This window comes from Ranitomeya imitator, chromosome 1, assembly GCF_032444005.1.
Source record: "Ranitomeya imitator isolate aRanImi1 chromosome 1, aRanImi1.pri, whole genome shotgun sequence".
Classification (NCBI taxonomy): Eukaryota; Metazoa; Chordata; class Amphibia; order Anura; family Dendrobatidae; genus Ranitomeya; species Ranitomeya imitator.
In genome coordinates this window covers 217,774,674-217,798,657 of record NC_091282.1, presented here as the reverse complement: position 1 = coordinate 217,798,657, position 23,984 = coordinate 217,774,674, and the positions used below count along the sequence as shown (strand labels likewise).

Below are 23,984 nucleotides of genomic sequence, written 5' to 3'. Positions count from 1 at the left end.
TAATAGCTGAGAAGGCTGTCAACCATATCCTGCGTCTCGGAAGTCTGATCTGCATCTGAGTCAGATTCCGACAGAGAAGTTACATCTGACCCGACGACCGCCTGCGAGGAGGGGGAACAGGTAGAGAGGGGTATTCCGGCTGACGTAGTGGGATCCGGAGAAGTGGAAGAAGAACTAGACAAAGTGCTTTCTGGTTCTTTTCTCAAGTCTGCCCCTGTGAGGGTCTTGGACAGGTGCGAGCGAAGCGCTGTGCTGAGCGTTCGTGGCATTGGTGGCAGTAGTCAGCAGTGGAATACGTTCTAGTACCTGAACCAGGGACTGAGATACTTTAGTCAGGTCGGAGACTGACAGACATTGCAGCAGCCCACTCCGGGAGAGGGGGGTGCACTCATCCCGAGCAATAGGAGCTTCCTGAGGGATGGACATGATGGGAGGACCGCAAGATGTGCAGAAAGGCGATGGCTGGCCTGAAGCCCATTTTTTCATACAGCGGGCACAAGCGTAGTTAATCACCGTAGGTAGATAGCCGGGGGCCCCTGCGGAGTTGGGCATAGGTAGAGTATGAAAAAGGTACCTGAACCAATATGCCAGCAGGCGATGCTGCTTAGGGAGATTCCAGCCGGGGATAGAGTATAGCAAGAGTCAACAGACCTGTGTGATCAGCAGTTTATGAGAAAAAAAAAAAAACTGCGTCCCACACTTTGTCCTTATAGGCACGCGAGGTACCGGAGGTATGTGGCCGGAAAGCGCAGGCTGTAACGACGTGCTTGAGCAGAGAGCGCGCCAAAAGAGGTGGGCGTGGCCGGCTGAAGGGAAGGTAAGAGCCTGATAGGCCGGCGATGTAAAGGGGCGTGGCCCGGAGGAGTGCAGGTAATACCAGCGCTGGGCTAGAAGGGAGGCGTGTCCAGCGCTGTCAGGCAAAGGGGGACGCGGCCTCCCAGGGCAGAAAGTGCCGGAAATGAAGAGCCGAAAGGCGCACACTCGTAAATAAAAAACGGTGCGAGGATTCAAATAAAAGGGTGCCCGTTGCCTCAGGATCCCCTGTTGTCCCTAATAAAGGAACGTTAGAGCCGCAGCGATTACTTCAAGGAGGAACGCTGCAAATAAACTAAGTGCTCCGAGCAGAGAGCGCGCCGCTAACATCTAGGGCGGTGGTGGGTATAGAGACAGACAAACGGATCTGAAGATCTGCTACCTAGTAGTCGAGGATCACCTCAGGAGCCCTTGGGTAGTAGGAAGGGTCCTGGAAGTGAGAATCCTCCTTCCCGCGCCGTACCACGGTGCAGAAGACGGTATCAACCCCTTAGAAAGGGGGGAGGTCACCGAGGAGAGGAATGAGGGGGGGACAGGGCAAGGACTGGCCACCAAGAGAGTCACCCTGATACACCCGTAAGGGTGACAGGGGACGGAGTTCTGCCCAGCGGGTCCGAGAGGGTGCGATGTGGGTGATACCACACTGCTCTCTCGCTCCCTTAATGTGGGGAAAACAGGGTGAGAGAACTGCACCCTGTTACCCTGAAGAAAGCATCTGAAAAAGAAAGGGGAAATGATTAATAACACACAACAAATCCCTGTAAGATAAATGTGGATCTGGTGTTAGATACAGGTCCGCCTCCTACAGACACCAAGCAAAAACTGAGTTGCCTAGTGCCTGTCGGAGCGTGTATACTGCTGAGGAGGAGTTATCTTTCTTTATTTGCATAGTGTCAGCCTCCTAGCGACAGCAGCACACACCCATGGTTACCTGTGTCACCCAATGAAGCGAGAAAGAAAGTTCTTGAATCCTGTTTAATGCCTTTAAAGCAACAAGACTGCAATTTTAATTTTCATAATGGCAGTCACAGGCGAGCCATCTGTCAAATTGTGTTATATAACTTTTGTCTTGTTCACACAACACATTTCTACTCTACATTATTCACACGTTTGGATTTTATAAATGTTTTCAAGTTCAGCATGTTTGTATTGTAAGTGACACACAGCAGATAACATTAGAAAGTCAGAAGTATTCCCCAAAAGAAAGTCACCCAATAGTTATAAAGAGAAGAAGAAAACTGTAACTTGGAAAAAGAAGAGAGATTAAAGTGGAAGAGCTACCAATAATCACGTCCATATATTTTTGTTTTTACTTCACACCAAGATATTTTCTCAGAAATAACATTTATCACTGACCCCGAGGATAGGTGATAAATATTTCAATGCCACCCCACCTCCATCAAGCCCACCACAACCACTCCCATTATAGAACAATGGTGAAAAGTAGATTAGGTTAACAGTAGTGAAGTTTGGAAACAGAACTGAAGACTGGGGACACCCATTTTACGAATTGGTAAGGGGTCACAACAAACAAGCATTTATCAGCTATCTCGTGGAAAGATAATAAATGTAACTTGTGGGAAAACACCTTCATTTGATTCATTTTTTTCCCTCAATACTAGACATATTTAAGTCTCTACCAGATTTTTCCTTCAGGAAATGAAAGGAAGGATGAAAGAAACAAGAACAAAGATGGAAAAGAACCAAAGACGAAATGAGGAATATAACGTAAACAAAAATGGTGAATGCCTGCCTTTTTTCAACAGAGGTTGTGTTGGTTGTGGCTTTCCATCGTCTTCCTCCTCTGGACATTATTTAGAAAGAAACATGAAAGAGGCAATGTCATTATATTAACAGCCAATGGAAAATAATGATATACACATTAAAAAAAAAAAAACACTAACTACCCACATGAAATGAAAGAAAATAAACCACAAAACAAACACCTACGTACTAAAATCACACTAAACCACCGACCACAACAGTGATCTACAAAACCATGCACACATACATGTAGCTATGTCTCATTTGCATGCTTTGGGTTTTGCTTTCCATTATTAAGGACGAAATAATGAAAATCCTGGGTAATGGGGACATATTTTTAAACATTAGTAACACTATATGTTTAATACTTCTAAACCAAACCCATGCCACAAGTTGGCATTATCCAAGTATTCTGACCCTACTGTACAATTACGGATCTTTAAGCAAATGCCCGGCTTTGCCAGGGTGGAGCTGTAAGTAATCCTCCGCACTGATACGGTGTTGTAACAGAAGATGGATTGGTCTTCACTACATCATACTGGTCACCTGTCACTATTCCTGAAGAATTGACCCCAAATAAATCTAATATGGATAGGCAGTCTTCGACATCTCTAATTGAGATTACGATTATTTCCTTTATGTTCCTACCTACGCCCTGTTTTGTGTGTTACTTACATTTACTTTGTGGACTAGATGAGTACCGACTAATTTACCAATTTAGATCCCAAACCCTAACCTATTGCCAATTCTGCTTATACCTTTTCTGGAGAAAGGCTTTGATGACTCTGCCTCGGCCTTTTTACTATAGTCAACGTTTACTACGATGTCTTTGGTGCCAGGAGACTTCTCTTGAGAGGACAGCAATTCCTCTGGAAAAGAAGAGAAACACAAAATAATGAAGAACACAGATTTTTTTTTTTGAGTTTCTGGTGAATAATACGACGACTGAAATTGACATTTTTAACTAGTACCATAACCTTTCACGGTTTACATAACAGAAAGCTCAGCAGATTGTCAACTTGGAGAGACTTGGGAGTAAAATCTGGGCCATTGGGTTCTGAAGCCTTTCTGACCTCCATAGACTCAGACAGCTATTGACCACATTTTATTGATCTTTGGATTTCCGCGCAGACAAGCTAAAGAGATCTGCAGTAATTAAGATTTCAATTAAAAAGTGCTTCCAGGAAAAAGTAGAGAATAGAGTGTAAGGTCTGAAGATAAAATGGTCACAATAATCTACATGGTGTGTTCAGCTATACTAAAAGGCAAGCAAGGAACCAAAGAATTATTCCATCTGTCTGAATCCATTATTAAGAATTTAACAAGTCTGAAGAAAAACACTGAGCCTTGGACATTTCTGGTTGGGGAAGTCCAGGTGAAATACAAGGTACCTCCAGCTTGATGTAGACTAAAGGAATTCTGTACTGTTATATAGTTACTCAAAATTATATACCGGTAAGAAAAAAAACAGGCAGAAAGTTAGAGGTTTAAAGTCTATACAATGTGTTTCAACGCAGGACTGGCATCTTCATCATGCAATTGGACATTGAATGCAATATATACACTAAGATAACAGGAAGCTTAAGTACAGTGACCCCTGACCTCATTAAAAAATTAGCAAAAACAAAAGTACTATAAAAAGTCAAAAGTGTTTATTCTTGCTAATAAGTGTCTAAAACTAAGCCTTTAAGTGACAGAGCAGAAAGCTAAGAATATGGATATATAGATGTGGAAGAAGCTTCGTAAAATATGTACTTTATTCATTTGTTCCCCTGCTCTTTCTATACTTAGCAGTACAGTCGGCGTTGCAACTGACTGACAGCTTTGGCTCTATGACTGTGCATACAGAGATGGCGGTCAATCAAGCCGGACCGCCACTGGACTTCCACAAATTTTACTGAATCTTCTGCATAACTTTATATTTGTTTTATTAGCTTTCTGCTCTGAAACATGCTGCCTGGACACCGGATATGCTCAGTGTGAACATTTGTGTCTAAGGCTAGGTTCACATCGCAGTCGTGCCATCCATTTAACGGATCTGTTAAAGGATGCGCTAACGCTGATGCCCAAAATCTACTTTTCTACGAGTCGGTAACGCATGGTACCATTTCGTCAGCATGCATTAGCAATGGAGGTCTATGCACAGTGAACGTGTCCGTTCGCTGTGTGTTAGACCTAATGTACCCGAAAACGCGGTAGACCGCGTTCAATGGTGCGCCACAAAATAACGCATCATCACTAATGCATGCTGATTTTGACATGCGTTCAGATGCGTTACGATTATGGATGGCAATGGGTGCGTTAACTGATCCGTTCCATAGCGTCAGTACCGCTTAGTAACGGATCCCTGTAACGCAATGTGAACCTAGCCTAACTAGAAAGTATCTGTCTGTGGATGATTTATTTCACATTATAATCAAGGTTACAGAGAATTATGGCAAGTTATTCCCCTTCCCTCAAAAACAAAACTAGTAAGTAAGAAACTACTTTACTGTAGCCTATAAAGCGGTCTATGGAAAGTTTATTGCCATAAGCATGTGCTTTGTTGACAGAGCGGTAACCCAAGGCATTAAGAATGTAATAGCCAGTTTCACACATCAGTTTTCAGCCGTCAGACACAATTCGGCTAATTTTGAAAAAAACTGATCAGTTGCAAATTGTGAAAAACTGGAGAGACAGATCCTTTTTTTTTTTTTTTTTTTTTTTGCTGGATACTTTTATTTTTCTAACCTGGGGATAGAGTTTGGACTTCCTGTTCCGAGGAGAGGAGAGAGATTTTCCAGAATGTAAAATGCATGATTTCACCTCACGTTTCATCTGTTCTTCACCGGATCAGTCGCTGTGAGGTTTGTTGCCAGACAGAAAAAAACGTTCCTCTGTACGTTTTCTCCGGCTGCCGGAAAACTAATTTTGGACGGATCTGGCAAAAAAAGGATGAAACGTGAGGCCATCAGGCGCAATCCGGCGCAATACAAGTCTATGAAAAAAAAAAAAAAACGGATCCGGCAGCAACTTTTGCCAGACCTGTTTTTTTCAAAATTCGCAGGATTGTGCCCGACGACAAAAACCTGATGTGTGAAAGGAGCCTTAAAAAGGCGTTATTCGTGACTAATGTTTTTTTTTACCCTATGGGGCTAAGAACTTATTGGCAGGTAGTTGCTAACTACGTGCCTCTTCTTTCCTGGGACAATCTCTACCAGCTCAGATCAGTTACTGATCGCTCCTGTGGACAATTCTAAAGCTTCCTGTAACATCTCATCGACAGAGCAGTTCCTTTACCTCCACTCTGCTGTGTTGGTGGTGTGTCAGGGCCAACATCATGATTGGCAGCTGTCTCCTTGCTGCCTAAATGGGGAGAGCAAGTTGTCAATCACCATTATGTCGGCAGTGACACCTCGTTGACAGTAGAAGAGAAAGGACAGCTCTATGGATGTGAGGTCGCTACCTGGGCTGGGAAAGATCATTGTAGGGCAGAACAGACCGGTTGCCAGCAACTATTTGCCAGTAACAGGGGAAAAAAAACTACGGTAAGTCATTTATAACCCCTTCAAGTCTGCAGGATTCAAGACAAAACTTCTTAGACATTTCTTCACAATGGGGGCAGCAAAACAATATGACAATTAAAAAAAAATAATAAGAGTATTCTAGAAACATGTAATCCCACATTTACGGTAGCTCACAATAACAAATAGGGAGCAGAATAATTAATGAGCCATTAATAGTGATTTTCTTGGAAAAGCAGCCCCAGTCCAGATCAGACAATGATAGAATGATAGTGATAGAGAAAACCTTACATGATATTATAACCATAAAACAGTGATTGCAGTTTTTTTTTTTTTAAAAACACACAATAGCTATTGAAGGCGGAAACGAGCCTTTCCTGTGGTATTCCATTCATCTATAAATAGGTCACTGATGCAGCTGCTCGGAAAGAATTCCCAGCGGAGACCCATTTGCCAGGAAGAAAAAGGAAAATGCCACAAAGAACTATAAATGTATACGGATGGTTTATCCTTAAACCAATCTACAGCTTAAATAGCCGCTTGTCCAGACTCCACAACACACGCAACTACCAGTGTCTTGTATACAAAAAAAAATTCACAAGTCACCAAAAACCTGAGTGACAACCCTAATCTGAATTCACAATTTAGTTTTGGAATAGGATAAAGAAAAAGTTATAAAAGGATTCAAGACTACAACTTCCCATGTGAACATGTCCCTGTTCACATCATGTTGTCACACATTACAGGATAATCTATTCTCTTTTTTTTATCCCCACTAATCTCAGCGTTGTAGTTTTCCCTTGTGAACCAAACCCTAGAGAATTAAGCTTTTTAAATAATACAAATGCACAGAAATACAAGTAAAGTGTCTCTGCCAATGTAGTGTCCAAAAACCTGTTGGCTAATCTGCTATACTGGCGATCCAAAGGCAGTGGGCTGTGTAATGATTGCTAGAACTGCCAGCGAATTCATAGCGAGCTACTAAGCGTCATACATAGCAGAAGCTGTAGGCCGCACACTCGTTGCCCATCTAGTGTTCCCTAGGAGCGAGCTGCTGCCAGACTTCTCTCCGGCAGCCACTTACCTCCGACGGAAATCAGAAAGCCCAGATGCCTCATTCCCCCGACATCATCTGTCGGGGAAACGTTGGGCGGACCCCACATACATGCAACTGTCAGCGGCTGCTGCCAAAATGGGAGGTTCAAGCTACATTAGTCTAATGTTTACAGGGGTCTAATTGATATTAGAAACTTTTTGCACACATTTTAATTGCATGTAACTTTTTCTTTGCCAATCTTTAAATCCTCAAAAGTGACACCATTCTAAAAACTGCACCCCTCAAGGTGCGCAAAAAAAAATTCAAGAAGTTTATTAACTCTTCAAGTGCTTCACGAGAACTAACGCAATGTGGAAGGTAAAAAGTGAACTTAACTATTTTCACAAAAAAATTACTTTGGAACCAAACTTTTTTATTTTCACAATGGTATCAGGAGAAAATGTTTGTGCAATTTCTCCTGTACACCAATACCCCATATGTGGGCTCAGAAGGGAGGAAGCACCATTTGACTTTTTGAAGGCAAAATTGTCTGGAATCGATGGCTGGCACCATGTCGTGTTTGGAAACCTCCTGATGTGCATAAATAGTGGAAACCCTCCAATCCTAACTCCAACCCTAAACCCAACCACAACTCCACCCCAACAACCGGAATAAAACACTAACTCTAAATAGTGGAAACCCCCAATTCTAACTCCACTCCTAAAACAGCCCTAAACCCAAAACAACCCCAAACTTAACCACAACCCTAACCCCAACACAACAATAACCCTAACAAAACCCTAACTCCAGCTCTAACCCCAACACTAACTGCAAATAATGGAAGAAATAAAAAATATATATATTTTTTATTACTTTTACCTAACTAAGGGAGTGACAAGGGGGGGGGGGTTGTGAATTTTCAATTTTTTTTTAATTTTGAACACTGATAACTGGGTCTATCACAGAGATCAAAATGACCCAATAGGAAAAATCTCTTATTCTTGCCGGGTACCGGTCAGCAGATCTCGGCCATTTCCTTCCAGGAAGATGATGTGGAGGGGGCTGGGGACGGTGGAGGAGGTTCCGAAGATGGCAGAGGGCTCTGGGGACCCCATTTCGCTTTCCTCTGGTATGCTAGTTCTCATCAGAGAGAGAAATGAATGGAAAACCTGATTTTTTTTTGTTTTTTGTGATCACCATTATTCAGTGAATAACATGGCAGGGGACGGTAAAAACCAACACGAATCATGTTCCCCGGAGATTTTCTGACCCTGGGGGGGGCGCACTATACACTTATTTCTCAGCGCTGATAAGAAGTGGCGTTGAGGAATAAGTACCCTTAATTGCCACTGTTAAAAGGCGTATTGGCGGTCGTTAAGGGGTTAACAATAAATATGCAAGACATATAGGATATATAATAGTGATACACTTGGTATGAGTGTTTAAAGGGAACCTATGAGCAGGTTTTTAGACCCTAAAGCAACATCATCACAGTAAAGTTCCTGTAATGATGATTTACTTCCATGTCTTTATATTAGGAATCCACGACTCTTATCTTGTAATTCATTGGCAAATTCTTATGCAAGTGATCTTGTAAGTACAGGGGCTTGGCCTGCACTGACAGCTCTCGGGCGCCTTCAGCCTCTCTTCTCCTGGTGCTGTGGCCTCCTACCAGTCATTGACAGGTCACTCTTCCCAGTGTCCTGCTTCCCAGGCCAACATTTTGCACAGGCTCAGCCATTCTGGGTGTGGCACATGTGCATTAATGCCCTGAAGAGACCGACTACCCCTTCTGCGTATGTGCCATCCCCGCAATGAAAACGCCTCCATGAGATGCCGGATGGGGTAACTGGTCACAGGGAACAGTGACCTGTCCGTAACTGGCTAGAAGCCGGTGCCAGGAGGAGAAAAACACCGGAGAGCTGTGAGTTAGGACCAAGCCCCTACACACTTTCACACGCATTAGTATAAGAATTTGAAGATGAATTATAAGGCACTAATGAATGTAATGGTATGGAGGTAATCATCATTACTTTACTGTGCGGTGATGCTACTCTGAGGTCTAATAAACCTGCTAACAGGCTACCTTTAAACATCTTCTAACATACCTACCTGATGTCAGAAAGAACTAGAGGATGAGAATTTCATATAAACAAGTAAGACGGCCGAAGCCTCAACACATGAATGCTTAGAACAAGCAGATGTGGCAGTGAAAGGGTGGATGCATATCCATGCTACGTCATACATTCCATCCATTGTCTAAAAATCCTCACTGCTCATGAAAGAGAGAAGGCAAAATTTACAGTTTGTGCCATCAGTCAGCAAAGTTATTGTCAACCCACTTCACATTGGCCATAGAACGAGGACCTCTCAGCTCTGCTGCCCGCAGTCTCCGCCACACAACGCCTGGTAGGAAATTGGGGTGAGGGTAAAACCCCTTCTATGATAGCATGCCCTGTCACACTTTGCTCTGGCATCCTTATTATATTCATGTCTTTACAGGTCGTGACATTGAAGTTAGGGGAAAGGTTTTTTTGTGTACTCGTTAGTTTATTAAGAACTTTCCAGCAGCCATAGGAGCATGTCAGAAATACTGCCTGATATTCGGGGGGGGGGGGGGGGGAATTGTTCCTGCTACGAGACATCCTCAGTATTTTACACTGAGTGATAAGTGCAAGCCAAGACCATGGTTTTCCCAAGCAACTTTAATAGGGATGACATCTGTTTTACTGTTCTTATTTCTCAACTACGAATTATCCTACAAGTTATTACAGAAAATTATTTCAATAAACTTCCCAAAATACTTGCATCTGATGTAACAGAGCATATGGCAATCGGGCTTCTGGACAGCTGTTTAAACAAAAGATACCAGAACCCATATCCTAATCTCCTGTAGATCGTTTCTGGACACTTATGGATGGTATACCTTCCCACAGGTGAAGTATGTCCCCAGGGCTTCCCAGTAAGGTAGATGGTGATGGTGTGAGGTGCAGGCAATAACGAGGACACAGGGTTGCAGTCTCTTTACTGAAGGCTTCAATATCCTTAGTCCAGAGCACGTTCAACCGGGCTATCAGAGACCGGCCGGTCCGATGGGGACATCCAGAGTTTCCTTCGCAGATGGAAATCGTTGCCTACCAATAGTGCCTGTGTGTTGTAGTCCTACCCTGCTGAGCATTCGGAATAGTCCTCACAACTGCTGCTCTCGTTCGTTCTCTACAGCTTTCTTTCTCTCTCGTTCTTTGGTTCCAGATGTTACTAGTTTCTAACGTCCCATAGATATGTTATGGCTAGGACGCCACCCCGTTTGACGGGAAGGCTTGGAGGTCTTCCGGGACCCTAGAGACGCCCCTCCCCCAATGTTGCCCCCCATGTCTTTGTAGGTGTAGAAGGTAGACAGCCAACCTATGATTAACTGTCCAGCGGAATTTGAAGTAAGGCCTGAAGTCAGTTACTCTTACGGTGTTCCGGTCACCGACTACGCGCCTCAGTAAGATGTTGCCTTCCTCTCTCGGCACGACTCTTACTGGCTCTCCTTTGAGCTGATCTCGTTTACACTGTTCCACAATATCCTTCCCTTCGTGTCTCTCTCCTGGATACCGCCGCAGGGTGTTCTGTTCGCTAGGCACCTGCCAGGTTCCCACGCCTGACAGGGACCCCCCTGTGCCTTCTCCCTGCAACACCCCCTGCCACGGGATGTTGCCTGGTTCCAACCCAGTCAGCTTCTGACTAACTTCCTCCCCAGCCCCTAGTTTTACCAGTGTGAGGAGTGGCCCAATAAATAAAGCCTTTTTCTCCCCCTAGTAGCCGGAGTGTGAAGTGTAATGCGTTCTGGTGATACCTGGTCAGGAGAACTCCTTAGTGCCATCAGACGTACCGCTGCTCCCCTTAGCGGCAGAGCGCCATACTGCAACGACCAGATCTCTGGGGCGCTGCACTAACATATTCCGCAGCGCTTTACAGGTTGCACACATTATCATCACTGTCCCCGTTGGGGCTCACAATCTAAATTCCCTATCAGTATGTCTTTGGAGTGTGGTAGGAAACCGGAGAACCCGGAGGAAACCCACGCAAACACGGGGAGAACATACAAACTCTTAGCAGATGTTGTCCTTGGTGGGGTTTGAACCCAGGACCCCAGCGCTGCAAGGCTGCAGTGCTAACCACTGTGCCACCGTGCCGCCCGGTGCTTAGGTTTACTGCCATCGAAGCAGGCCATCAGAAGTGGCTGATCTGCTTGGCAAGGCGTGTGGCGCTTCCAAGCTCTTTCCAACAGCCTGTAAGCGTTGCTCTGAAGCTGGCTGGATCATAGGGATGGATTCAGCGGCCCTGCTCTCCGCCGATGCTGCAGACACCACAGCTCTGCTTGCAGCATTGGGTAGCACACAGTTTAGACTAGAAGTGGACCATCCCCAAGCAAGCAGCATCATGTGACAACCCCTTTAAATGGTGACAACTATAATCTAAGGGGTGACTGATGCCAGTGCCTCAGCTTTAATCACATATACGGAGCTATTAACAGCATAGTGCCTTGACTTACATTCTGCTACTTCTACTTTATACACGGATTACAGCATACTAGGCATAGTTACCTTGGCCTTGAAGATGTGAAATATCTAGGCCTTCTCTCATACGAATCACAACTACGCCATATTGGAAGTCAAAAGCATCACTAGGGTAAAGAAAGGGCAAAAAAAAAAAATTAAAGCATGTACAGTACATACAATGTGCCTTCTAATGTTACCATAGTAACATAGTAACATAGTTAGTAAGGCCGAAAAAAGACATTTGTCCATCCAGTTCAGCCTATATTCCATCATAATAAATCCCCAGATCTACGTCCTTCTACAGAACCTAATTGTATGATACAATATTGTTCTGCTCCAGGAAGACATCCAGGCCTCTCTTGAACCCCCCGACTGAGTTCGCCATCACCACCTCCTCAGGCAAGCAATTCCAGATTCTCACTGCCCCAACAGTAAAGAATCCTCTTCTATGTTGGTGGAAAAACCTTCTCTCCTCCAGACGCAAAGAATGCCCCCTTGTGCCCGTCACCTTCCTTGGTATAAACAGATCCTCAGCGAGATATTTGTATTGTCCCCTTATATACTTATACATGGTTATTAGATCGCCCCTCAGTCGTCTTTTTTCTAGACTAAATAATCCTAATTTCGCTAATCTATCTGGGTATTGTAGTTCTCCCATCCCCTTTATTAATTTTGTTGCCCTCCTTTGTACTCTCTCTAGTTCCATTATATCCTTCCTGAGCACCGGTGCCCAAAACTGGACACAGTACTCCATGTGCGGTCTAACTAGGGATTTGTACAGAGGCAGTATAATGCTCTCATCATGTGTATCCAGACCTCTTTTAATGCACCCCATGATCCTGTTTGCCTTGGCAGCTGCTGCCTGGCACTGGCTGCTCCAGGTAAGTTTATCATTAACTAGGATCCCCAAGTCCTTCTCACTGTCAGATTTACCCAGTGGTTTCCCATTCAGTGTGTAATGGTGACATTGATTCCTTCTTCCCATGTGTACAGGTCCTTCTCAAAAAATTAGCATATAGTGTTAAATTTCATTATTTACCATAATGTAATGATTACAATTAAACTTTCATATATTATAGATTCATTATCCACCAACTGAAATTTGTCACGTCTTTTATTGTTTTAATACTGATGATTTTGGCATACAACTCCTGATAACCCAAAAAACCTGTCTCAATAAATTAGCATATCAAGAAAAGGTTCTCTAAATGACCTATTACCCTAATCTTCTGAATCAACTAATTAACTCTAAACACATGCAAAAGATACCTGAGGCTTTTATAAACTCCCTGCCTGGTTCATTACTCAAAACCCCCATCATGGGTAAGACTAGCGACCTGACAGATGTCAAGAAGGCCATCATTGACACCCTCAAGCAAGAGGGTAAGACCCAGAAAGAAATTTCTCAACAAATAGGCTGTTCCCAGAGTGCTGTATCAAGGCACCTCAATGGTAAGTCTGTTGGAAGGAAACAATGTGGCAGAAAACGCTGTACAACGAGAAGAGGAGACCGGACCCTGAGGAAGATTGTGGAGAAGGACCGATTCCAGACCTTGGGGAACCTGAGGAAGCAGTGGACTGAGTCTGGTGTGGAAACATCCAGAGCCACCGTGCACAGGCGTGTGCAGGAAATGGGCTACAGGTGCCGAAATGGGCTACAGAGAAGCAGCACTGGACTGTTGCTAAGTGGTCCCAAGTACTTTTTTCTGATGAAAGCAAATTTTGCATGTCATTCGGAAATCAAGGTGCCAGAGTCTGGAGGAAGACTGGGGAGAAGGAAATGCCAAAATGCCTGAAGTCCAGTGTCAAGTACCCACAGTCAGTGATGGTGTGGGGTGCCATGTCAGCTGCTGGTGTTGGTCCACTGTGTTTCATCAAGGGCAGGGTCAATGCAGCTAGCTATCAGGAGATTTTGGAGCACTTCATGCTTCCATCGGCTGAAATGCTTTATGGAGATGAAGATTTCATTTTTCAGCACGACCTGGCACCTGCTCACAGTGCCAAAACCACTGGTAAATGGTTTACTGACCATGGTATTACCGTGCTCAATTGGCCTGCCAACTCTCCTGACCTGAACCCCATAGAGAATCTGTGGGATATTGTGAAGAGAAAGTTGAGAGACGCAAGACCCAACACTCTGGATGAGCTTAAGGCCGCTATTGAAGCATCCTGGGCCTCCATAACATCTCAGCAGTGTCACAGGCTGATTGCCTCCATGCCACGCCGCATTGAAGCAGTCATTTCTGCCAAAGGATTCCCGACCAAGTATTGAGTGCATAACTGAACATTATTATTTGATGGTTTTTTTGTTTGTTATTAAAAAACACTTTTATTTGATTGGATGGGTGAAATATGCTAATTTATTGAGACAGGTTTTTTGGGTTATCAGGAGTTGTATGCCAAAATCATCAGTATTAAAACAATAAAAGACGTGACAAATTTCAGTTGGTGGATAATGAATCTATAATATATGAAAGTTTAATTGTAATCATTACATTATGGTAAATAATGAAATTTAACACTATATGCTAATTTTTTGAGAAGGACCTGTATAACCTTACATTTATCATTGTTAAACCTCATCTGCCACCTTTCAGCCCAAGTTTCCAACTTATCCAGATCCATCTGTAGCAGAATACTATCTTCTCTTGTATTAACTGCTTTACATAGTTTTGTATCATCTGCAAATATCGATATTTTACTGTGTAAACCTTCTACCAGATCATTAATGAATATGTTGAAGAGAACAGGTCCCAATACTGACCCCTGCGGTACCCCACTGGTCACAGCGACCCAGTTAGAGACTATACCATTTATAACCACCCTCTGCTTTCTATCACTAAGCCAGTTACTAACCCATTTACACACATTTTCCCCCAGACCAAGCATTCTCATTTTGTGTACCAACCTCTTGTGCGGCACGGTATCAAACGCTTTGGAAAAATCGAGATATACCACGTCCAATGACTCACCGTGGTCCAGCCTATAGCTTACCTCTTCATAAAAACTGATTAGATTGGTTTGACAGGAGCCATAACAGGCCTTCTTACACCATTACTGACACAAGTGCAGAAAAAGCTGTACAATAACAATTTCATGTGTCTAACTGAAGCAACCGTTCGTTGTATCACAGGTTGGCACTGTAACACAGCAAGACCGGTGAGTCTATCACTGAAAACCACAGGATTGTGACTCTTTAAGGGATTGTATAAGAATACAAGTAATCGCCTATACAAAAAAATACACAAAATGGTGATTTCTGGGGGATGTCCTTACCGGTGCTCCCCTCCATTAAAAAACAAACAAAACCAAGTCTCTAAATGGTGTATTGGAGTGCTGGAGGTAGTGGGTACAACCCACTGAAAGGATGCACTCCAGGCTAGATTTTGCTCCGAGGTAGAAGCTCGCTTGCAGAATTCGCCTGTGAGTGCAGGTCGCGTAATATGAACCTGCCAAGCAGGACTAGTAGGATGGACTCAAGAAAAACTCACTTTAGGTTCATGAGGGCATTAAATGTTTTGCTTTCTTTCAGAGCTAAATCCTATCACTAAAAAATAAACCCAGTGTAAAATATGTTTACACTCAATTACAGAAAAAAATACTAAAACGTACACGAAGGTGGATATTAACCCCTTCAAGTCGCGGCCCTTTTTCGTTTTTGCGTTTTCATTTTTCACTTCCCTCCTTCCCAGAGCCATAACTTTTTTATTTTTCCATCAATATGGCCATGTAAGGGCTTATTTTTTGCGGGACGAGTTGTACTTTTAAACGACACCATTGGTTTTACCATGTCTTTTACTAGAAAACGGGAAAAAAATTCCAAGTGCGGTGAAATTGCAAAAAAAGTGCAATCCCACACTTGTTTTTTGTTTGTCTTTTTTGCTAGGTTCATTAAATGGTAAAACTAACCTGCCATTGTGATTCTCTAGGTCATTACGAGTTCCTAGACATCTAACATGTCTAGGTTATTTTTTATCCAAGTGGTGAAAAAAAATTCAAAACTTTCCTTACAAAAAAAAAAAGTGCCATTTTCCGATACCCGAAGCGTCTCCATTTTTCGTGATCTGGGGTCGGGTGAGGGCTTATTTTTTGCGTGCCGAGCTGACGTTTTTTATGATACCATTTCGGTGCAGATACGTTCTTTTGATCACCCGTTATTGCATTTTAATGCAATGTCACGGAGACCAAAAAAACATAATTCTGGCGTTTCGGATTTTTTTCTCGCTACGCTGTCTAGCGATCAGGTTAATGCTTTTTTTTTTTTTTTTATTGATAGATCGGGCGATTCTGAACACGGCGATACCAAATACGTGTAGGTTTTTTTTTGTTTGTTTTATTTAGGATGGGGCGAAAGGGGGGTGATTTAAACTTTTATATTTTTTATATTTTTTTCATATTTTTAAAAACATATATATATTTTTTTTTTTTAACTTGTGCCATGCTTCAATAGCCTCCATGGGAGGCTAGAAGCTGGCATAGCCTGATCGGCTCAGCTACATAACAGCGATCATCAGATCGCTGCTATGTAGCTGAAATGCAGGAGTGCTATGAGCGCCGGCCACAGGGGGGACGCTCACAGCAGGCCGGCATCAGTAACCATAGAGGTCTCAAGGACCTCTATGGTTACCTTCCTGATGCATCGCCGACCCCCGATCATGTGACGGGGGTCGGCGATGACATCATTTCCGGCCGCCCAGCCGGAAGCGCCGGTTAAATGCCGCTGTCTGCGTTTGACAGTGGCATTTAACAGGTTAATAGCGGAGGGTGAATAGCGATTTCACCCGCCGCTATTGCGCGCACATGTCAGCTGTACAAAACAGCTGACATGTCACGACTTTGATGTGGGCTCACCGCCGAAGCCCACATCAAAAGGGGTGACACGACATGCGCAGTACTAGTACGGCGCATGTCGTGAAGGGGTTAAAGTGGAGCATTGTGCTATATATAATGGCTCAGGGACGTTGTGCAACTCTAGCGCAATCCAAAGCAAGCAAATATTTTCTCACACCGCTCCCCTATAACCATGTAGCTGATGGTCGTGTTATGGTGTCTCATATAAATAGTGTTCTTCTGTTTGTTTTATCAGTAGAAACAGCCAAGAGCACAAATGTAAACCCGGCTCTGCTGCACTGGGGGCTGTGGAGAGAAGCAATGCTAAGAGACGCATGGCGTCCGGAAAACCAGAGCAAAGGTAAAGCAGAGAGACTGCAGAGGACGCTCAAGAAAAAATTAGTGCAGGATCTAAACCTTAGTCCGGGTTCACATTGTGTTAACAGCAGCCCGTTCAACACATACGTTTTGTCAGATATTCCCCGTACTTACTGTAATAAGTTAATGTAGGTTTCCACATCTTTCATATCTGACTGGATCCAATTATTCTTAAAGCCAACCACCAGAGTATTTGGTCTCATTCTTCCCAAACCTGCAGCCTGAAAAGCAAGTATAAATATAACTAGATGGTGGCCTGATTCTAACGCATCGGGTATTCTAGAATATGTATGTATGTATATAGCAGCCACATAGTATATAGCACAGGCCACGTAGTATATTGGAGTACTACGTGGCCTGTGGTATATACCATGTGGCTGCTATATGCATACATATTGTAGAATACCTGATGCGTTAATATAGGCCACGCAGTAAATAACACAGCCCACGTAGTATATAACACAGCCCACACAGTATATAGCAGCCACGCAGTATATAACACAGCCCACATAGTATGCAACACTGGCCACGTAATATATAGCACAGCCCACATAGTATCTAACAGTGGCCACGTAGTATATAGCACGCAGTATAGAACACAGCCACGTAGTATATAGCACACATGTAGTATATAACGCAGCCCACGCAGTATAGAACACAGCCCACATAGTATCCAACACTGGCCAGGTAGTATATAGCAGCCACGCGGTATCTAACACAGCCCACGTAGTATTTAGCAGTGTGGGCACCATATCCCTGTTAAAAAAAATAATTAAAATAAAAATAGCTATATACTCACCCGGCGGGATCCAGCGAACCTCTGGCGATGCGTGCGCGGCTGCCGCCATCTTTCGTTCCCAGGATGTATTGCGAAATTACCCAGATCACTTAGTGGTCTCTCGAGACCGTTAAGTCTTCTGGGTAATTTCGCAATGCATCTCTGGGAACGGAAGCTGGCGGCAGGCGCGAGCGCATCGTCTGACTACGGAAGGTGAGAATAGCAGGTTTTTTTTTATTATTATTATTATTTTTAACATTAAATCTTTTTACTATTGATGCTGCATGGGCAGCATCAATAGTAAAAACTTGGTCACACAGGGTTAATAGCGGCGGTAACGGAGTGAGTTACCCGCGGCATAACGCGGTCCGTTACTGCTGGCATTAACCCTGTGTGAGCGGTGACTGGAGTATGGAGCGGGCACTGACTGCGGGGAGTATGGAGCGGGCGCCAGGCACTGACTGCAGGGGAGTAGGGAGGGACTAATCGGACTGTGGCCGTCGCTGATTCGTCGCGGCAGCCATGACAGGCAGCTGGCGAGACAAATCAGCGACTTGGATTTCCATGACAGACAGAGGCCGCGACCAATGAATATCCATGACAGATAGACAGAAGGACAGACAGAAAGACGGAAGTGATCCTTTGACAATTATATAGTAGATTAGAATGGACTTGGTGAAGGTACAGACTGGTTACAAGACTCTGTCTCCTGTAACTGTAATGTCTTCACTACTAGATAATAGAATATAGTGGGTGGCTTTTGTATACTTGACATTACACATGCCATAAAATATGTACAGAAACTTGGTTTACTCTGTTGGGAAGTGCCGGTCCAGTCTTTGTTTTTTGGCGTATACTATGGGAGGTGGTGACTGCCTCCATTTCTGGCCGAGCACTCCTAGCATCAGCCTTAGGTTTAATTAGTGCTGGATCCTACCGGCCCTTTACATTTGTAGGCTTTTAGCCCAGGAGAAGCATGTCTGATCAATATTAGGTTTATGGTTCCATAAAAGAAAGGTAGGCCTTGCTGTGAGCTCACATGAATCAGTACCTTCAGTTGATACGTATATTCTATATAGCAGTAGCGCAGTCCACATTTCATGCATTCATGGTCTGCATACATCTAAGCACGTGCGGAATGCTGCTGTATTCTTTTGTTTGCATATTTTGCAGTCACAGCAGATTGCACCTGTTTACACTTATATTTATAATAGTGAGATGCTGGTTATTTTTTTTTTTGCCATAAAACATATGAATAAAGATTTCACCTGCATAAGGTACTGTGCTCCGTCCCGCAAGTCTTCTGCATGTACTGGGGAGTAGAAGGCTTTGGTTTTGTTCTTTATCAGCCATCTCTGATATCTAGCCTGGTCTGTAAGCAGCTCTTTCATAGCTTGTCTTCGAGGTCCCTAGACAAAGGTTATACAGCAAGGTTATAATTTGCAAGGAAACTGTAAGTCGCCTAAGCCACGTAAGATTTGAGGTCCCAGTAGCTTTGATCAAGCATCCCTTAACAAGTAGGGCTGTACCCGCCCAAGTTGTTGAGTCCTTGCGCCACCATGCAAATGGTACCCAATGCTCTCCACAACCAGACAGATGCTGTGACATTGTAATTCAGTCTCTACAACAAGCTTGCACAAAATAAAAAAAAAAAACAACAAGATTTAAAAGGGGTTAAGCTTGGAAAGACTTCTTTTAACAATGCATACCAATGGGAAACTATCCTTACAAACGTAAAAAATAAAAAAAAATATTAAAAGTCTCTGGAATCTGCCTCATACCCTAGCACTGCCGTCCTGATAGTTCCTATTGGGCCAGGCGTGATGATGTTCCTAGAACCAGTCACCTGACCTTGCAGCCGATCAGTGGTCTCAGCGGTCAGGTCACTAGTGCTCATGAGGTCATCATTTCTAATGGAGCACACTGCAGCAATAGGCAAATCCTGGTGGGAAGTTTAGCTTCTTTTATAGCGGTGAGCCAGTTTGTGAGAGGATCAATTCCACAGTATACTGGTATGTGGAACCCTTGGCGTTCATTCTCATCCATCTGCAGTATTGGTGTAAATATAAATATATATATTTTTTTATTTAAAAGGCTTACCATGTGTACATGACCACAGATCATCAAGCCAACGTTTTTGGTAAAGGCGTGCACTAAGTGAAGGAGAGCTGGCCGTGCATTTGGGGCACCAGTTAAGACAAGACACTGAGGCCTGTTATAAAAAGGGGAGAAAATACATACAAGAAAATTAATTGTGACTTAGTGACTACTATACCTGCAATATGCTGGAAGGAGACAAAAGTAAAGATACTGGTTCAAACTTCATAAGAAGTCTACTAGGTGTACAATTCTGGACCCCCAGAACGTATACATAGATAACCTAAATAAGTGTGTATAGTGCCTCATCACTATTGTAATTTATCAACCATTTTCTTGCTGCTTTATGTGTAGATCAGCAGGGTGTTCTAGTGTACTATGCTGGTCCTGGGGTGGATATACTACTACAACATATAGCAGTTATTGTATAAATGGGCATCAAAAACCTTTGGGGCAAGGAATTAAAGTAGCTCACAATTACCTGATGGGACATCTCATGGTCATGGATGGTTATGACAAGGACAGCAAAAATGAAGGGTGTTAATGCTGAATGTAAGATAATCTGCTCCATAAACAACTATGAGCAGGATTATCCTGTAAAATTACCTGAAGTTCTTCACATGGTCTTCTACACCCGCCAGCCGAATGGTGTGCTGCAGTGCATTCAGATAGGTCAAGGCTTGCGTTGAAGACCCCCAATTTACATCTAGAAGAATGCAACTTCAGGTTATTATATAAAATAATAAAAAAAGCTCAATGATTGATAAAGCTCTATTTGGTAATTCGTGCGAATAACATTTCTTAACACTGCCTAATTCAGGGGCAGGACACAGGAAAAATTCTTCCGGAAGAAAACACGGAAGGCTCTCACACAATGGTCAAAAACGGAGCTCTTTAAAGAATAAGTAAACTTTCTGCCTGATTTGTCACATTTCGAAGGCAATATAAGATCGGGATAAGCACTGAATGGTCAGGGTTCGCATGGTAACAGCACTTTCCTAGCCTGCGACATTTTATTTCATGACGGTCCATCTAGAATTTATTTTCCCTACTGAATAAGAACACATTGCAGGAATGATCCAGTCAGGAACAGAAGAGGAATTAACGGCGCTTCCTGTAAACCACACTTCAATGTGATATTCTGCAGGGCTGGAAGGATGCTTGCCATGTGTTCAATTAGGACATGTACTGCTGCCTTCCCCTCATTACAAAGACGTTTGTTACCAGGCACAAGCTGCATGATTTTCTTACCATGTACATATACCGAGCACACAGTCTGCCAAGCCAAAAGCCTAGATATCACAGCGCATGTCCCCAACTATCTGCACTATTCTGTAATGCCCAGATTACATGCAGGGCATGATAAGATCACACAGTTTCCACAGATGAATAGAGCACATGGGTGGGATTCTCTACAAATCATTTCACAGATCAGCACGGACCACTGTGACCTTGGAGATAAAACCGCGGCATAGTTTGGCCCATTAGAAATGAGATCCTAACTAATCCACCCACAGAAATGCTTCTTCCCAAAGCTTAGGGGGAATGTGCACTGCCACTATTCACAGCCCGCCTCAATTCCATCTGTGGGAGGGGAACCATTGCAATGCCATTGTGCCCAATGAAAGGACAACATTTTCCATCATTCTACTGTGCTTAAAGCCAACACAGAGGTTAATGTGAACGGTGTGCTCTGAGGCAAGAGGAGAGCTGGATTATATGTCGCCGCATATAAAGCTGCCATTGCTCAGAATATACTACATTCCGAAGAGTATTTCTTTTATGCCGTTCTGAGGGGGGAGAACAGGCTTTCTTTGCAGAAATCCAACTCGTACTGGAAGTCTTACAGGCAAAGCTCCTGGGAACAAGTATGCAAATTAGATCCTCTCCAGAAAGAAGGAAACTGTCTCTAGTGCCACCTATAGGGAACTCTTCTACCTGCAGTACAATGGCTAACAACTGTCTCCCTTCTGGAGTACACAATTCCCTTACATTTCATATTACGGCTACAGCTGTAAAAGTAGAGTAACTTACCAGGCTTCTTGTAGGTTACGTATATATACAACCCAATCACTATGACATATGTTAAAAGAGCAGCCTGCCAGTTAATGACAAACATAACTCCACAGCAAAGGAGCGCTCCGAGAAGGGACACCCACATGTTGTAGTATCTGAAGGCTGGACGCCAACCTGCCAACAAACAGAAGAAAAGGCATCCATCAAATTGCTTATATAAAAGGACACAAAAGTACCGTAAATGCATCTTAGAAGGAACCTGTCCTATTTAAAAACAAAAAAACAAAAACAAAACACTATTAACATGCTGATATAGGGGTAATCTGCATTTTTAAGCGGTCTTGCACCAGCACTGAGAGCCCTGCTGCCAGGAGGAAATCAACTTCATTACCTCCCACCAGCGGGGCTTTCAGTGCTGGGACTGGGCAGCTTCAGAATGGTATTAGCCTGCAGATTAACAGCAATTTTTTACATGCCAAGTTCCCTTGAATGTATTCTTTGTAGATCAATTATGGACAAAATAACAATAAATTATAATAATAATTAAGAGGTTGTGTATATAAAAACACATGGACACACCAAAAGGATAATAAATAGATTATAAACAAATCTTAACTATATAATAGACCAGTATAGTTATTGTGTCATTGTTTAAACCTCATTCTTTGTATCATGTGGCCCGTTTGCCTGCCCCCTTTTGAGCCCCTTTTCTTTAGCCCTTTTTGCGTTATTATTGTGTTTATCGACCAATTATTACCCTTTTGGTGGGTCCATGTATTACACATACACAACCTACCGTATTTTGTTTTTTGTCTGACAGATGATTTTCTTATTTTTTCACAGAACCCTATATTTGCCGTTTTCCCTCCATGTATTATGTGTGGATCACAAAACATGCGATAAAATGCGCCCACCTATTTTTCACACACATCTGTATATATTTATACGTATGAGGGAGTCTTACCCGGAGACTTTGCAAGTGAAGCGTGAAACACTGAGAAGTTTATTAAGGCATATGATGCCAGAAAGAAGTTGGAAATGATGGGAGCAATCACATTCAGTTCAGCTGAAAAAGAAAGAACACATACACTTAATAACGTAGATGTAATATTATTCCTACAGTAATCGCAGCTCCAGAGGGGTCCTCCACTACTGAAGCCTCACAGCAGACCAGCTACACTAAATGCCATGCAACCTGCTCTGTATTTAGCCCTCATTCAGACACGTACAGTCTTGCATTTCCACTAAACTAAACTGTACAAAAAAAAAAAGATCTAAAAATCAATCAGGACTCCAAGAAATAGGGAAAAATGGAAATCATGAGTTTGGAAACCAATCTTATTTTCTTCCAATTGCATTAGACCTGGCCTGACCTATTTAGGTCTTGTTCGAGCAATGTTTTTGTTGCTTTTTTTTTTTCTGTGTGGATAAATGCATCATTTTACATTAGCATCATAAAAGATAACATTTTTAAAGTCTTAAATCATACAGTGCATTTCTTTTACTGGCTCTTTTTGGCTGCAGAGATTTTTTTTTTCCATAAACTGCAGCACGTCAATTCTTTCAGCGTTTTAACTGCCAACATACTGCATTTTTGAGGAGGAAAAAAATGCTTAAAAAAAAAAAACCACGCTGTGTGAACACACACCTATACTGGTTTGTGAATTGAAGATGGCAACAATTACTCTACACGGTGAACTGAATGAATGACCGGCTGCAGCTTTTACACAAAATATGGGAGTCTGATAATATCTTTGGTCATATTTGCCACCATTTCAGTCGCCATTTGGAGCACTGACATCATTACATGGGGTGTCAAACAAAAGCAATCATTTTGCTTAATACACAGATTAGGATCTTGATAAAAACCTACCCCAAACCCCCAAAAGAACGAACAAAAAACACACCAACCAATTAATATGAATCCCAATGCAATTAAGAAAGTGAGCAGATATCCTCGAAGAGGCTCGTTGTTTTTGCCGTATCCTTTAGCAAACATCTGAAGACCTGGATAAATATTGTCCTTGCATAGGGCCTTGGGAGAAAATAAAGATTATTTTTAGGAAGATGGAAAATCTGCAGGTACAAACAAAGCACACAATCTGAGCAACCATCCAGGGCAAATATACCGTATATAAAAACGTAAGGGGAAGTCAGCCGGCTACATCCTGCTCTGACAAGAGCTGGCACCGAGCCTTATTGGGCCCTCATGTGAGCAGTCT

At 43.0% G+C, this 23,984-nt stretch overlaps 1 protein-coding gene across 3 annotated transcripts in view; it reads right to left on the bottom strand.

Moving 5' to 3' along the window:
• Positions 1 to 23,984, bottom strand: part of SLC12A2 (solute carrier family 12 member 2) — a 135,711-nt gene that overhangs the window by 20,533 nt on the left and 91,194 nt on the right. For 2 of the 3 annotated variants that reach the window (XM_069753983.1, XM_069753974.1), the window contains 9 exons: positions 23,674 to 23,797; positions 22,727 to 22,828; positions 21,781 to 21,936; positions 20,353 to 20,452; positions 19,750 to 19,861; positions 18,918 to 19,058; positions 16,986 to 17,092; positions 11,709 to 11,788; positions 3,336 to 3,446 (listed from right to left, as the gene is read on the bottom strand). In XM_069753983.1, the coding sequence (XP_069610084.1) occupies positions 3,336 to 3,446; positions 11,709 to 11,788; positions 16,986 to 17,092; positions 18,918 to 19,058; positions 19,750 to 19,861; positions 20,353 to 20,452; positions 21,781 to 21,936; positions 22,727 to 22,828; positions 23,674 to 23,797 (1,033 nt within the window). Of the gene's footprint in view, positions 1 to 2,566; positions 2,618 to 3,335; positions 3,447 to 11,708; positions 11,789 to 16,985; positions 17,093 to 18,917; positions 19,059 to 19,749; positions 19,862 to 20,352; positions 20,453 to 21,780; positions 21,937 to 22,726; positions 22,829 to 23,673; positions 23,798 to 23,984 lie in introns of all 3 variants that reach the window. The other variant, XM_069753964.1, reaches the window with a different exon arrangement.